General features: G+C 43.1%; 1 protein-coding gene across 1 annotated transcript in view; it reads left to right on the top strand.

Moving 5' to 3' along the window:
• LOC120064821 (voltage-dependent calcium channel subunit alpha-2/delta-3-like) overlaps positions 1-17,226 on the top strand; it is a 95,386-nt gene that overhangs the window by 21,814 nt on the left and 56,346 nt on the right. Inside the window, exons 6-11 of the mRNA XM_039015419.1 lie at positions 2,440-2,571; positions 3,309-3,369; positions 3,776-3,926; positions 4,270-4,344; positions 4,450-4,539; positions 8,727-8,840. Coding sequence (XP_038871347.1) covers positions 2,440-2,571; positions 3,309-3,369; positions 3,776-3,926; positions 4,270-4,344; positions 4,450-4,539; positions 8,727-8,840 — 623 coding nt within the window. The remainder of the gene's footprint in view (positions 1-2,439; positions 2,572-3,308; positions 3,370-3,775; positions 3,927-4,269; positions 4,345-4,449; positions 4,540-8,726; positions 8,841-17,226) is intronic.

Raw genomic sequence — 17,226 nt, 5'->3', positions numbered from 1 at the left:
CGGGGGTATAGGGAGTTGGTAGAGGGTGGGGGTAGAGGGAGGGGGTAGAGGGCGGGGGATAGAGGGCGGAGGTAGAGGGCGTGGGAAGAGGGCGTGGGTAGAGGGCGTTGGTAGAGGGTGGAGGTAGAGGGAGGGGGTAGAGGGCGGAGGTAGAGGGCGTGGGTAGAGGGTGTGGGTAGAGGGCGTTGGTAGAGGGCGTGGGTAGAGGGCGTGGGTAGAGGGCGGGGGTAGAGGGCGGGGGTAGAGGGCTGGGGTAGAGGGCGGGGGTAGAGGGCGGGGGGTAGAGGGCGGGGGTAGAGGGCGTGGGTAGAGGGCGTGGGTAGAGGGAGGGAGTAGAGGGAGGGAGTAGAGGGCGGAGGTAGAGGGAGGGGGTAGAGGGCGGAGGTAGAGGGAGGGGGTAAAGGGCGGGGGTAGAGGGCATGGGTAGAGGGAGGGGGTAGAGGGTGCAAGGGGGTGGAGATAGAGCGCGGAAGAGGGTGGGGGTAGAGAGTGGAGTTAGAGAAGGGATCCATAATGGCCCAAAGATAGAGAGAGCAGTCACACTACAGGCCTTTCAAAGACAATGGAGTGAGTGAGGAGAAGAGTGAAGGGAGAGGAGAAAAGAAGGGATGGGGTTGTGTCTCTTGCAGTGACTTAATGTTCAGCTGTTATTTGTTTTATAGCTCAGTGTGTCACCTGTCTCTGTGTAGCCCTGGGTCTCTTTTGTCTGTCTATAATGGCCTCCTCAATGTCCCCACCCCCTCTGTTCTCTGCACAATGGGAGGCTATCTGAGAGCCTCAGTGTGTGTGTGTGCGCGTACGCGTGTGTGTGGAGACCATGCAGCAGAAGGATGCGAGGGCATTATTTAGTCACACTGTTTGTCCCTCCACCAGAGGGATCAATAAAGGCCAAAGGTCAACGGTCCAGCACTCCTGTGTTCAGTGTTCATGGAGATTATGACCATTATTACCTTTGTTATTACACTCTTAGAAAAAATTGTGTTATCTAGAACCTTAAAGGGTTCTTCTGCCAGCCCCATATGGGAATCCTTTGAAGAACCCTTTTTAATTGCAGGTAGAACACTTTTGGGTTCCATGTAGAACCCTCTGTAGAAAGGGTTCTATCTGGAACTACAAAGGGTTTTCCTATGGGGACAGCCCGAAGAACCCTTTTGGAACCCTTTTTTCTGAGTGTATCTCAATTTCAATTTAAGGGGCTTTATTGTGAAATCAACAAAACAATTAACAATAAACATTACACTCACAGAAGTTCCAAAACAAAAATACATTTCAAATGTCATATTATGTCTATATACAGTGTTGTAATGATGTGCAAATAGTTAAAGTACATAAGGGAAAATAAATAAACATAAATGTACTTTGTATTTACAATGGTGTTTGTTCTTCACTGGTTGCTCTTTTCATGCTGTGATTGCACACTGTGGAATTTCACCCAGTAGATATGGGAGTTGTTTTCGAATTCTTTGTGGGTCTATGTAATCTGAGAGAAATATGTGTCTCTAATTTGGCAGGAGGTTAGGAAGAGCAGCTCAGTTTCCACCTCATTTTGTGGGCAGTGTGCACATAGCCTGTCTTCTCTTGAGAGCCAGGTCTGCCTTCGGCGGGCCTTTGTCAATAGCAAGGCTATGCTCACTGAGTCTGTACATAGTCAAAGATTTCCTTACTTTTGGTTCAGTCACAGTGGTCAGGTATTCTGCCACTGTGTACTCTCTGTTTAGGGCCAAATAGCATTCTAGTTTGCTGTTTTTTTTTTTGTAAATTCTTTCCAATGTGTCAAGTAATTATCTTTTTGTTTTCTCATGATTTGGTTGGGTCTAATTGTGTTGCTGTCCTGGGGCTCTGTGGGGTGTGTTTTTGTTTGTGAACAGAGCCCCAGGACCAGCTTCCTTAGGGGGCTCTTCTCCAGGTTCATTTCTCTGTACGTGATGGCTTTGTTATGGAGGGTTTGGGAATCGCTTCCTTTTAGGTGGTTGTAGAATTTAAAGGCTCTTTTCTGGATTTTGATAATTACCAGGTATCGGCCTAAATGCTCTGTGTGCATTATTTGGTGTTTTACGTTGTACACGGAGGATATTTTTTGCAGAATTCTGCATGCAGAGTCTCAATTTGGTGTTCTCTCCTCACATGGTCTCTCTCTTCCCCTCCTCCTCATCTGTTTCTCTCCTCCCCTCTCTCTGTCTCTCTCCCCTCCCTCCTCCCTCTCTATTCAATTCAATTCAGTGGGCTTTATTGGCATGGGAAACATATGTTAACATTGCCAAAGCAATGTCCTCTCTATTTCTCTGTCTCTCTCTCTCTCTCTCTCTCTCAATTCAATTCCCTTTAAGGGGCTTTATTGGCATGGGAAACATATGTTTACATTGCCAAAGCAAGTGAAATAAACAATAACAAATTAACAGTCTCTCTCTCCCTCTCTCTCTCTCTCTCTCTCTCTCTCAGATCCTGCCATAGTGAATGGGGTGTATTGGTCAGAGGCCTTGAATAAAGTGTTTGTGGATAACTTTGAAAAAGATCCGTCCCTGATATGGCAGTACTTTGGCAGTGCCAAGGGCTTCTTTAGGCAGTATCCCGGTGAGTTGTGTGTGTGTGTGTGTGCGTGCGTGCGTGCGTGCGTGATTATGTGGGGGAGGGGCAAAACGCAGGAAGCAGTCACTGTACGAAATGGGGGGAAATGAAATGGAATCACTCAAAGGGTGACTTTGCTAATGTTGTAATTTTACAGACCATCAGAGAGGATGCATAAGACAAATTAATCAGAATGTGAGCTGCAACTGTGAGTCCAGCTCCTGCAGCAGCACACTGCAACACAGTCCAGAGCTAAGGCAGAGCTAAGGGTTCATTAGAGCACCGACAGTGACCGTGCTGACTGCAGTACTATAACACCACAGATACATGTATGGGAAATTAGAGGTGATACAGAAAGTGTTATTTCATATATAAAGCCCTTCATCGAATTCCCTTCACATTGCAGTCATATAATTTAAAGTCACCCACCACCAATGTGCCCTGCCTGACTGTGTGTGGATAATGTTATGCATTAGTTCCAATGAGACTAGTGTATTGTTAGTGTGTAGGACATGTAACGTAGCACTGTGCCCTTCACGGATGTGGCATCATTAGACTCCACTCTCCTCTCAATTTCTATTGAGACACACATAGCAAGGAAAGACAGACCTGGGTATTGAACCCCCATTTCTAAAGACATTTTGTAGTCTGTAGTTGGCTCCGGAATGTCCTTACACTCTGTATGACTCTGTAACGTAATGTGCTGTGTATCTAGCTAAGTGTCTTTCTCCTCATGGTTCCAGGGGTCAAATGGCATCCAGACGAACACGGGGTCATCGCCTTTGACTGCAGGAACAGGAAATGGTATGCTTTTTCACAATAGGTCAGCGTTAGCCAATGATGAAACTGTTTTTCCTCTTGCTGTGTAGCCTACAATATCATGCTTTACTTGTTTGTGCAGCGTACATTATGGCAAAATCTTGATCCCTGTCGTGTATTTTGTTAATGTGTTGTGTGTTGCTTTAGCTCTGCATTGATTCCAGTCAGTGTTTATTGCATTGCAGTCCAAGTTTGGGCAGCATGTTTTGTGTTGTTATGCCACACGCTATATACCCCCGATAGATAGATAGATAGATAGATAGATAGATAGATAGATAGATAGATAGATAGATAGATAGATAGATAGATAGATAGATAGATAGATAGATAGATAGATAGAACTGACGTTCTGGTTAGTGTGTGTATACTTGTGTCATCCCTCCATGGTCAGGTACATCCAGGCAGCGACATCTCCTAAAGACGTGGTGATTCTAGTAGACGTGAGTGGCAGTATGAAGGGCCTGAGACTGACCATCGCCAGACAGACTGTCTCCTCTATACTGGACACACTGGGAGATGACGACTTCTTCAACATCATCGCTGTCAGTCTGATTGAACTGATCTCTGTGTGTGTGTGTGTGTGTGTGTGTGCTGGAGTTTGTGTGTGTTGGGGGGGGGGGGGGTCTGCTTAATATATCACCCTTAGTATTTTTAGCTTCTCTGTTTATATGGTGTATCTGCTGCTGGTTTTTAGCTTCTGTTTATCTGAGTTTATATGGGGTTTCTGCTGCTAGTTTTTCTATACCGTGTTTAGGATTATCCTACCTCATATCTAAAACCATATCTAGAAAATGAATAGGTATGTCTAGAATGTGTGTGTATGTGTCTGTACTCTTATCGTGATATTCCACTCAAAGCTAACCCTCTCCATATGTCTGTTCACAGTACAATCAAGAGATTCACTATGTGGAGCCTTGTCTGAATGGTACACTGGTACGAGCAGACAGAAACAATAAAGCTGTAAGTTCCTCATTAACACACACATAATTGTATGTAGATCATATCAGAGGGAATGTGTTTGATTATCACTCAAATCATACTGTATGTTTACCTCTTTCCTGTTAGCATTTTAGAGAACATCTGGACAAGCTGTTTGCCAAAGGGATTGGTCTGCTGGGTGATGCTCTTACCGAAGCATTCACCATTCTAAATGATGTAAGTTCAGCCTCTGGCTTTAACCCCCCTGAATTCATTCATTCATTCGTTCAACACAGATATTGCACAGACTAATATACAGTAGTTACATGTACTGCGTCTTTGTATCCATATCACATACTAGAGCAGAGACCAAATGAAACAAACAACTTTAAACAAACATTTTCTCAAATGTGTCTCAGACTTTGGTTTAATTCCAGAATTACTTTTTACATGATTGAACAACAAATACGTAAACACACTTGGATCCATGCCAGAGAAGTTAGAGTAGAAAGGCAATTAGTTCAGGCACAGTAGTTTTCACTTCCCAACCTAATTGAGTGATTTAAACGGAGCAGCATCAGTACACTCCAGCAAGGTGTACATACTTATTCTCAAGCTCTGAATATAGCGCGTCTCTTTCCTGTCTACCGTTCGAAACTCTTCGCCGCAATCCCTGCTGTCCCCCATTCCGCCCTGCAAACACAGGCACATCTATTCTGAAGGATGATTAATGGTTGTAATTAACAGTACTGATTAATAAGGAGGATGATCGGAACACAAAGCCGGTGGAGATAAGACCAGGAGCCTCTCCTTTTATCTCTCTGTTTTCAGGCTAGCGGTCTGTCGCACCGCTCCGCACCGGGCCCTGGGAGCACGGCTTCAACGTCTGCATTTGTCTGATTCATTAAATCTAGTGCAATGAATATGGTAATCAGGCGGCCAATAGGCTGAGTGTGAAATACATTGCTACTCTAGGCTCGGCTACCACCCTGGTAAATGGACGGGATGGATTCTAACTGGGCTATGGCCATTTTATTCTCTATACTATCCCTTAGCAGAGCAGATCGAAGGTAGAAAGCAATTGACCAGTGGTGTATCAAGACTAGGGTTGCCTGGATGTGTTTGTGTGTTTCTCTGCTAGAAGCAGCACTGTTGTCTGATCAAAAACACACCTTGACCATAATACTGATCACCACATGTTCCCATCATCTCCACATTTGTCAAAACTCAAATCCTACCATGGTATCATGTATTCTACCCTGAATCTGTTCTAAACATTATGGTCTATCTGGGTGGTATATCTTTATTTTTCTGTGTAGTTCACTGTGGTGGACAGGCTTTCAATGCTGTTAGTTTGATCCAGTGCTGCCTTATTTACAGTTCTCTGCCTCCGACAAACCTGCCTAGCTCTAAAACTGCTCTTAGCATTGACCATATTGTTGACAAAATACATTTAAATAATTTGCTCCATATGCTGTGTTTATATTGGTCTCTTTGACATATCTACAGTAACTCTTTAGCTTTAAGGGATGCTCTGAGCAAGGTCAACCTGTGGTAATCTGCAGTGTGTGTGGAGACCACTGTGCATGCATGTGTGAGGGATGTGTGTGTCAAGAGAGTCAGTCCGTGCGGTATTGTAATCCTGTGTGTGTATGTATGTCTGTCTCCACACACACTCTCACAAACGCTGCTGCCGGTGTGTTTTGGGAGCAGAGCCATGCTCAGCTCAGCAGCTTTTAGACGGCAATAATGGTGCTCACTCCACAATGCTCTATTTCTCCACATTCCCTCTGTCACAGGTCAATAAGCTATTTAATTACCACCATGCATCTTCTGCCATCAGATTCATGTGGGCTGCACTTCCCAGTTTATTTACAAAGAGATTATCTGTGTTTTAGTCCCTGATGGAACGCCAGTATCGGACATCATCAGACATCAGCAACGAAAACAGACATTACAGGCATGGCCAAGGGCAGAGGTGACAGGCAGCTGAGTTTCAAAGCGGACCTGGGTTCAAATACTATTTGAAATCTTTAGCATTTGCTTTAGCCTGCCTGGAGTGTCAAATGGGCAGGGTTTTTATTTCGTATTTCATATTGTTTCCATTGTGTCATGCAAGCTCAAGCCCAGGATTTGAAATTATTTCAAATAGTATATGAACCCAGGTCTGTCTCAAAGTTAGCCCAGGCCTCAAAGACAGAGATGGGATAGGATTAGAGGACAGATGAACATGCCCCGTGGATAAATGTTGCTCGTTTTTGAAGATACTTGTCACGCCCTGACCTTAGAGATCCTTATTATTCTCTATGTTTGGTTAGGTCAGGGTGTGACTCGGGTGGGAAAGTCTATGTTTTCTATTTCTTTGTTTTTGGCCGGGTGTGGTTCCCAATTAGAGGCAGCTGTCTATCTTTGTCTCTGATTGGGGATCATATATAAGTTGTCATTTGCCTTTTGGGTTTTGTGGGATCTTGTTTTCTGTTTAGTTTCTTAGCCTTACAGAACTGTGTGCTTTCGTGTTTTTGACTTTGTTATTTTGTTTGGTGTCATCAATAAAGTTACGATGTACGCCTACCACGCTGCGCCTTGGTCCACTCTTCCTTCTAATAACGAGAGCCGTTACAATAGTCAGCTGGCTGTAGTGAAGACCATGTAGTCCAAGGCCATCCACACAAAAAAAGGCTTCTGAAAAGGCATTCCGTGACCCAGGAAACAAAACTACAAAATTCAACATCTTAATAGATGATTTTATGAATATAAACACTGTGTCATTCAAAACTTGTAAAAGCTGCACATTAGTTAAATATTGTAAATCAAAGGTACGATTTGAAATCATAGCACATTTTTTATCATTTCTCCTCGCAACATTATGGAGGTTGCCATGTTACATCTTGGTTACAATTTTTACACAAGTTCCGTTGTACATGCTTGCAGAAAGAAACGCATGTACCGGACCGGAGGAATCCCAAAATAATATGAGATAAGAAGCTGTTGAAACATGCAAAATAGATTTCTCAGATGGCAGAACAGTGCTTTATTTAGCTGTCGGGACCTTTCTTGTTTTGAGAGCTGTGTTAGCTAGCAAACGTTATGCTGTCTTTAGTTTTGCTAGTAGGCAAGAGCAACAATGGCCCCTCTAAGCTTAATAGAGCTCGCCAGTTTGTAGTCCTAAAACCCTTGTAGTCCTAAATTAGTTAAGTCTGGTTCGTACAGCCATCCCTAGGGGGGGATATTAAATGGGGAAAGAATAGGGTTTTGGGATAAATGCCAAAAATAAGGTCAGAGGTTAACACACACTTTGGAGATCTGATACGTTTTGTTCTATGGAGGTAACACCAGTCAGTTAACATGATCTTTATGAATTATGAAGCCTTGGTGTTTTTTTAATGACAAATGCTTCAAAATTCACAAAAATGTACGTTAGCTGATAATCTTTATCTCATAGAACAAAACATATATGATCTCCTAAACCTGTGTTAACCGCAGACCTTGTTTTCAGCATTTATCCAAAAACACCATTCAGTTCCCCATAATTTGGCCAACGAACCATGGTGGTGTAACGATGTACGCTGAAAACACAAACAGCGCACCGACCTGAAACAATGACAACTGGGGAAGAAACCAAAGGGAGTGACATATAAAGGGCAGGTAATCAAGGAGGTGATGGAGTCCAGATGAGTGTCATAATGCGCGTATCGCTGGTGACAGGTGTGCGCCATAGACGAGCAGCCTGGTGACCTAGAGGCCGTGAGGGAGCACACGTGACAGGTGGTGTCAGTGGCTACAAAAAGACGACATTACTATTGCTCTCTATACAGCTGCCAAAAATGTCTTCATACTGTACGTGGTTAAAACATTTTCTCATTTCGGGGTTCATCTGGATCAATGAAGGTAACACGTGTTGCTTGAGCTGATGCATGGACGAACACACAAATAGTTCTGTGCGCCAGTGTGCAAAAAAAGTAACGAAGGTGAAACAACGTCGGAACGTTGCTAGGGAAATTACCCAAGATGCTCTGTGATTTCAAAGCTAAATAATGTGCAACTTCAAGTTTTTAATCACACCTTATTCATGTTCATAACATTATCTACAAACTGTTGCTGAAATTGTACACTGCTGTTTTTGGGTCACGGAACAAGACATTTTTGGTGGGTGGCCCTCTGAATAATGGTGCAAAAGCAGTCATCATTTTCTCCTGATGATGATGGAGATCTGGTTCAACTCAATGAGTTTCCTTATTATAAATGTTTTAAATAATCTAGTCGATAATTGTCTATATATATATAAATTAATCATCTGAACTTCAATTAACTAAAATATGCCTATAACTATAGTCAAGTCACAAGCCTGTATTTTTGCAACTGAAGTGCAACACAGTTCCAGACTCAAATCTCAACTCTTTTCCTGAATGTGTGTGTATCTGTAGTTTAACCAGACTGGGCATGGCAGTGTGTGTAGCCAGGCCATCATGCTTGTGACTGACGGGGCCACACAGATGTACGACGATGTTTTCGCCAAGTTCAACTGGCCAGACAGAAAGGTGAGAAATTGATCTCTCTCGTAAACATTACACTCACAAAAATTCCAAAAGAATAAAGACAGTTCAAATATTATATATACCGTGTTGTAATGATGTGCAAATAGTTCAAGTACAAAAGGGAAAATAAATATGTTGTATTTACAATGGTGTTTGTTCTTCACTGGTTGCCATTTTCTTGTTGCAACAGGTCACAAATCTTGCTGGTGTGATTGCACAGTGTGGTATTTCACCCAATAGATATGGGAATTCATCAAAATTGGATCTGAGGGAAATAGGTCTCTCTAATATGGTCATACATTTGGCAGGAGGTTATGAAGTGCAGCTCAGTTGTCACCATTTTATAGGCAGCGTGCAAATCGAACTTTATTTGTCACATGCGCTGAATACAACAGGTTTAGACCTTTCCGTGAAATGCTTACTTACAAGTCCTTAACCAACAATGCAGTTCAAGAAAGAGTTAAGAAAATATTTACCAAATCAACTTAAGTAAAAAATAATAAAAGTAACACAAAATAATAACGAGGCTATATACAGGAGGAACCGGTACCGAGTCAATGTGAGAGGGGTCCAGGTTAGTCGAGGTAATTTCTACATGTAGGTAGGGGTAAAGTGACTATGCATAGATAATAAAAAGCAAGTAGCAGCAGTGTAAAAAACAAGGGGGGGGTCAATGTAAATTGTCCGGGTGGCCATTTGATTAATTGTTCAGCATTCTTATGGCTTGGAGGTAGAAGCTGTTATGGAGCCTTTTGGTCCTAGACTTGGCACTCCAGTACCGCTTACCTTGCGGTAGCAGAGAGAACATTCTATGACTTGGGTGACTGGAATCTGACAATTTTATGGGCTTTCCTTTGACAGCGCCTAGTATATAGGTCCTGAATGGCAAGAAGCTTGGCCCCAGTGATGTACTGGGCCGTACGCACTACCCTCTGTAGCGCCTTATGGTCAGATGCCGAGCAGTTGCCATATCAGGTGATGTAGGATGCTCTCGATGGTGCAGCTGTAGAACTTTGAGGATTTGGGGACCCATGGCAAATCTTTTCAGTCTCCTGAGGGGGAAAAGGTGTTGTCGTGCCCTCTTCACGACTGTGTTGGTTTGATTGGACCATGATAGTTTGTTAGTGATGTGGACACCAAGGAACTTGAAACTCTCAACCCGCTCCACTACAGCCTGTCAATGTTATTGGGAGCCTGTTCGGCCCGCCTTTTATACATGCTGGTAGAAATGAGGTAAAACAGATTTAAGTTTGCCTGCATTAAAGTCCCCGACCACTAGGAGCGCCACTTCTGGATGAGCATTTTCTTGTTTGCTTATGACCTTATACAGCTGGTTGAGTGTGGTCTTAGTGTCAGCATTGGTTTGTGGTGTTAATTAGACGGCTATGAATAATATAGATGAGAACTCTTGGTAGTTAGAGTACCTTATGATAAACTGTAGACCACACTACCTCAGGCAAGCAATACCTTCGAGACTTAGACATCGCGCACTAGCTGTTATTGACAAAGACACACCCCCGCCCCTCATTTTACCAAACGTAGCTTCTCTGTCCTGACGATGCATGGAAAATCCTGCCAGCTCTATATCATCCATGTTTTCATTCAGCCACAAGTCGGTGAAACATAAGATATTACTCTTTTTAATGTTCCGTTGGTAGGATAGTCTTGATCGTATATCATCCATTTTGTTTTCGAATGATTGCACGTTGGCCAATAGAACGGATGGTAATGGAGGTTCTCACTCGCCTACAGAATTTCACGCAAATGACAGGGATTTTGGCCAGTTCCTGAGAAAGCAGTATATCCTTCGTGTCAGACTCATTAATAAAGAAAAAAAAATCATGACTTTATCATGTTCAAGGTGAGTAATTGCTGTTCTGATGTCCAGAAGTTATTTTCGGTCATAAGAGATGGTAGCAGCAATTATGTACAAAATAAGTAATAAAATAAGTTAAACGCAAAAACGAACAAAATAGCACAGTTGGTTAAGAGCCCGTAAAACGGCAGCCATCCCCTCCGGCGCCATTCAATCAAGGCATGGGGGCGGGTAGAAGGGGCATAGGTCTGATATGGGGGGGGCCTATGAGTGTGGCCAGGGTTTGCTTGGGGTGGTCTTAGCTGGTTGGGGTGCGGCTGGTAATCCTGTGGTCTGGGTGTAGGTCCTCTTGGCGTGGGTTCTCTCGGTGCAGGTCCTTCGGGAGGGCATCTTGCAGGTCTGGGAGGATGTCTGAGCAGCGTGTCCTTTGCTCCTGTGTGAGGTGCTGGGGCTACGGTTGAGGGTGACGTCCTTCAGGGTCCTGGCAAAAGTTGGGATTGCTGCCTTGTAGAGGTGGACCTGGTCATTAAGGCTATTCAAGTCCAGGGTGGAGTGGTGGGCCAGGTATCCTTCAGGTTGAGGCACAGTCTCGCGAATGCTTGCATTCATCCGCTGTATGGTGGCAGGGTGAAAGTATTTTCATGGTAGCGTGGGTGGAGATAGCCACTTGTGCGTTTGGGAAAGTGGAAGAAGCTTTTTCAGTCACTCCCTTGAGTGCTCTTGCCACCCTTTCCTGCTGGGCCCTCAGGTCATTTGTGCATGTGTGAATTATGATGTGGCTGGGGGACCCTAGTCTGTCCTTTGACAACAGATCCAGGGCATGCCTAGTATTTGGGCACCAGAGTTTAGCCACTTTGTACTTGGGAAAAAGTTTATCCTCTTGAACCCCAACCCACAGCTCCGCACCTAACCCCAGCCAACAGCAGATGTTCTGAAAGAGCTGCAAAACCTGGACCTGTACAAATCAGCTTGGCTAGACAATCTGGACCCTCTCTTTCTAAAATTATCCACCGCCATTGTTGCAACCCCTATTACTAGTCTGTTCAACCTCTTTCATATTGTTCGAGATTCCTAAAGATTGGAAAGCTGCCGCGATATTCCCCCTCTTCAAAGGGGGTGACACTCTAGACCCAAACTGTTACAGACCTATATCCATCCTGCAGTCAAACATACCATTGTAAAACTGTCTATCCTACCGATCCTCGATGTTGTCATTTACAAAATAGCCTCCAACACTACTCAGCAAACTGGATGCAGTCTATCACAATGCCATTCGTTTTGTCACCAAAGCCCCATATATTACCCACCACTGTGACCTGTATGCTCTCGTCGGCTGGCGCTCGCTACATATTCGTCGATAGACCCACTGGCTCCAGGTCTTCTATAAGTCTTTGCTAGGTAAAGCTCCGCCTTATCTTGCTCACCCACCCGTAGCACGATCTCACTGGTCATCCCCAAAGCCAACAGCTACTTTGGCCGCCTTTCCTTCCAGTTATCTGCTGCCAATGACTGGAACAAATTGCAAACTTTTTTTTTTTTTTTTAATAAATCGCTGAAGTTGGAAACGTATCTCCCTCACTAACTTTAAGCATCAGCTATCTGAGCAGCTTACCGATTGCTGCAGCTATACATAGCCCATCTGTAACTAGCCCATCCAACTACCTACCTCATCCCCATATTGTTTTAATTTACTTTTTTGCACACCAGTATTTCTACTTGCACATCATCATCTGCACATCTATCACTCCAGTGTTCATTTGCTAAATTGTCATTACTTCGCTACTATGGCCTATTTATTGCCTTACCTCCTTACTCCATTTGCACACACTGTATATAGATTTTTCTATTGTGTTATTGACTGTACTTTTGTTTATCCCATGTGTAACTGTGTTGTTTTTTGTTGCACTGCTTTTCTTCATTCAAAAGTATTTGCCATTTGAGTTAATGAGGAGCACAATCTCTGGCTTTTGTGTGTCCTCGGTGGATGTGGATGAGCTCAGTGGATGTCAAGAGAGCCATCAGGGGAACTGACAGGGACTGTTAGGAGGGGGTGGCATCTGTTGGGTTTTGGGTCCTGTGTTGTCGGTCCCATTGTGGTGTTGAGGTTGTGGTCCGGGTCTGAGGTGGGCTGTTCTGCTGGCTTCTCTGGGGGAGTCTCCTGCTCAGCTTCCTCACCTCCTTCAGTGCCATGTGTGCCTCTAAGTGCTCTCACTTCAGTCCATAGAGCAGCCAGCGCTCTCAGACAGACGTCCATCTCCACTTTCTGTGTGTTTGTTCTGTCTGGATTGTGTGGACTAGCTCTCTGAGCTCCACCATGTCTCTCTCCAGTTCTGTGAATTTATCCCTGGAGGAGCAGTGCAGTTGTGGGACCTGGGTGTGTTCAGTGCTGGGGGGGTGACTATCTTCATCTGCAGGACAGTTTGAAGACGTGTGATCAGACTCACTCAGGTTGGCAGAGCTTTTCCTGCTGTGCTCCCTCTTTGATCCCATAAAGTCCTGCTGGAAATGAACGAGGATGCCCTGTACCATTACTGTCCCAGACTTGTACACGTTGACAGAAGTTGTTTCAATTTCCTCAATGTCTAATATTATTCTTGAAATTCTCCTGCCATTGTTAGGCTCAAGAATTTTCACACCTCGCACTTTACAGCTAATTGAAGTTGCATCCAGGTGTCACGACTTCCGCCAAAGTTGGTCCCTCTCGTTGTTCGGGCTGCGTTCGGCGGTCGACGTCACCGGTCTTCTAGCCATCACCGCTCCACTTTTCATTTTTCCATTATTTGTCTTGTTTTCCTCACACCTGGTTTACATCTCCTCATGATTACTATGTGTATTTAGCCCTCTGTTCCCTCCATGTCTGTGTGGGGTATTGTTTATTGTCTAGGTTGGCACGCTTCCGGCTGGGTTGCGTCAGGTTTTATTTGTACCCGTGATTTGTGGCAGCCGGTACTTTGTACTTGGTTGTTGTACTTTGTGCTGCCTCACTTGTTCTTTGGACATTTGTTTTTGTGACGAGTTGCGTTCTGTTCTTACTATTGCCTCGGTAAAGTGCTTCTTTGTTCCCTCATCTCTGCTCTCCTGCGCCTGACTTCCATGCACCAGCTACACCCACCGCTTGACACCAGGTCAGTTCTGTCCTAGCAGCTTTGTAGCCTTATATAACAAAATTACCTAGATGATTCTCTTTTAGTTTTTTGTGTGTGAATTTTTGGGGGTTGGGGTTTGACTGCTCTGGGGTTTGATCACATCTTGTGGTCTTGACTCTCTGATTCAAGTCAATGATGGCATAATAGGTGGATTGGCAGCCGTTGAGTGTATCCATTTCAGGAAGTAAAAGCAGGAAGGGTACCTTTCACCCTGTGCTGTGATGTTCTGACTTGAGAGAATCCAGCTACAACCAGAATTGACTTTTTTGTAGCAGGTTAAGATAATTAACTTGTCAAGTTAGGAGTCTTAGTTTAAGGTTAGATAAAGTGTTAAGGGCCATTCACACCAAGGACGATAATCATAACGATATCTGTAATGATAAATTATACATAAATGTTGACGAGCCTCCACACCAGCGGACCAATCAACTGATCAGCGCATCCTACTGCACGCCTATAAATAAGGTGGTAACACAAGACCATTCAGTGCTTCAGAGTGTGTTCATTGTCAGTGACAACTGTAAATAATACTTATACAGTATGTACTTCATGAAGAATATAGAAACTCATTTTTAAATGTAGCAATTGAACAACAAACACTGTTTAGCTTGCGCATCTTTTACGTTATGTCATTGCTTGTCTCGTTGCGCAAGTGGTTTTGGAATGATTGTCAATTTGTTTAGATCTTTTTCGCTGTGCTCATCTGTCGGTCCTGTGCGACAGTTCACTTAGCCTAGGAATATTTTATATTTAGCAATTAGCAAGAGCAAGCCTACTTCTCTCCAAAAAAAAGGCTATTAGGTCTAGTATAAAAAAATAAAAATAGTCAAAATAAATGGTCTATAGCTTTTGTAGCCTATAGCTTTCCAGGGATTTCACGTGAAGAGCAATAGGGGTGAGGCTTGCATAGAAAAAAACGTTATTTGGGGTTCTATATAAAACCTATTGCTTCTTTGGAAAAGTGTAATGTGGATTTCAGCTAACAGTCACATCAAACTAACCCCTTTTAATTTGTTTTAGCTATTTTACTTTCACATTTATATCCATACTGTAACGGCTGTCCTCCTCCTCTTCAGACGAAGAGGAGGAGTAGGGATTGGACCAAAGTGCAGCGTGGAAAGTGGACATAATGAAGTTTATTAAAGAAGACGAAAACCGAAAACACTTCAACAAACTACAAAATAATAAACGAACGTAGACAGACCTGAACTATGAGAACTTACATAAAACACGAAGAACGCACGAACAGGTACAGACTACAAACAAACGATACAGTCCCGTGTGGTAACATATACGGACACAGGAGACAATCACCCACAAACAAACAGTGTGAACAGCCTACCTATATATGGTTCTCAATCAGAGGAAACGTCAAACACCTGTCCCTGATTGAGAACCATATAAGGCTAATTACACCTGACCTAAACATAGAAACACAAAACATAGAATGCCCACCCCAACTAAACACATACAAAATTAACAGAAAACAGGTCAGGAACGTGACACATACTAATGATGCTGCTGCATGATTTCAGCTAGTCAGAAAAATTGCTAGCCGACACGTGAACTCTAAGGCAGGGGAGAGATCGGATTCATATGTTGCAACATTGCTGCTGCGGTCAGAGTTGCAAACAGCAAGGTTCATACAAACCTGTTCTGTTGCAAACTAAAGGCTAGCTAGAAGCAAGAGGAAATCATTTAATAAAAGGGGTTCTATATAGAACCTTCTGGTCAATTCAAATTTTGACTGCCATTCTGATTCAAAAACCAACTGCCATTCCAGCATGAAGATGCAAGAGGACATGGTTGAACTTATAAATAGCCTACCTATAAGCACATTATTTTTCAATTGATGAAGGTAAGCAAAGTTGCTTATTTAATTCAAATATATGAAGCCAAAGTCATATGATAAACTATAGCTAGGCTAGATAAATAAAGTTGAATTAGAATTTGAGCACCATTTGTAAGCTATCTAGCTAGCCAGGAAAAGTTAGCCACTTTACAAGCTAACTCTTACAAATAACCATTATTTTGGGATATGCCAAATAGCGCTACAGACCCAGCATGAAATTAGCAATTAGCTAATTGTTACTTTTCAGCATTTTAGTGTGGAGTCAGATGACGTGACTGTTTCATAAAGCCATTAGAAGACTGTTGCTGATCTTTGATGAATGCAGGGGATGGGAAGTGGGCTGACTAAGAGGAAGTATGTAATCTAAATGATTTATAATAAATGTTGTATAATAAGTCTGTGATTTAATAGCCTAGTTAATCATTACATGACTTAACACACCATCTATTTTTTGCTCAGTCTGGCTGTAACCCAATTAGAGGCAGATGATCTCTCCTTCGACTGCTTCTGATGACAACTGCATGTAAGTTGTTCTTCTACATCAACATTATGTCTGCATAGCATTTTGCCTTCATTTTGGAAGATTAACTCCTGTTTTTGCTCTTTTTTTCTTCTCAGGAACTAGCCAGGCTAAAAAAAAATCAAAAAAAATCAGCCAGACGTGTACCAAGATTGACGTGGGGCATCACTCAAACAAAGACATGCCTCCATGGCCACCAGTGCATATTTCCAAACGATATTTGCATGTAATGACAATAAAATCTAAACTATGCTGGTATTCTTTTGTCCATTATTTAATTGTTTATTACATTATATTCTTAGTTAACAATATTACTATTTATTAGTAGTAGCCATAATTCATAAATGGCACCATACAGGGTTCTATATGAAACAAATTTTAGTTCAGTGAAGAATAACCCTTGGGGTTCTGATCAAAGTACCCTATATATGAAGCAAGCAATAGAACCAAAAAGGGTTCTATAAGGAACTTTTTTTCTATGATTGTATAGCCCAGAGCTCTCCAAGCCTGTTCCTGTAGAGCTAACGTCCTGTAGGTTTTCGCACCTGAAGTGCACCTGATTCTAGTAATTACCTGGTTGATGAGCTGAATCAGATTAGTAAAAGTTGGGGTTAGAGCGAAAAAGGTAGCTATTCAAAAACAGGGTTGGAGAGCACTGGTATAGCCTATTGTGCACAGGAACCACTTGAAGAGAGAGGTTAGAGATATGTAGCCGAAATAAGAAGCTAAATATTAGCTAGATTAGGCCATCCATTGCCTAGGGCTGTGAACTGCAGTGAAGGGTGGAAGGTAGCCTAGCATTTAAGAGCTTTGGACCAGTAATGGAAAGGTAGCTGATTCGAATCCTCAAGCCAGCAAGGTAGAAAAATCTGCCATTGAGCAAGCCAGTTAACCTACAACTGCTGCCCAGGCACCGATGACGTAGATTAAGTCAGCCACCCACACCTCTCTAATCCAGAGGTTGGGTTAAATGTGGAAGACACAATTCGGTTGAATGCATTCAGTTGTGCAACTGCCTAGGTAAACCCTTTCTCTAATTTTAATTAACCGCTCAA

This window comes from Salvelinus namaycush, chromosome 20 (assembly GCF_016432855.1).
Source record: "Salvelinus namaycush isolate Seneca chromosome 20, SaNama_1.0, whole genome shotgun sequence".
NCBI lineage: Eukaryota > Metazoa > Chordata > Actinopteri > Salmoniformes > Salmonidae > Salvelinus > Salvelinus namaycush.
Note: the sequence above shows the minus strand (reverse complement) of the source record. Positions and strands in the feature narration are given on the sequence as shown.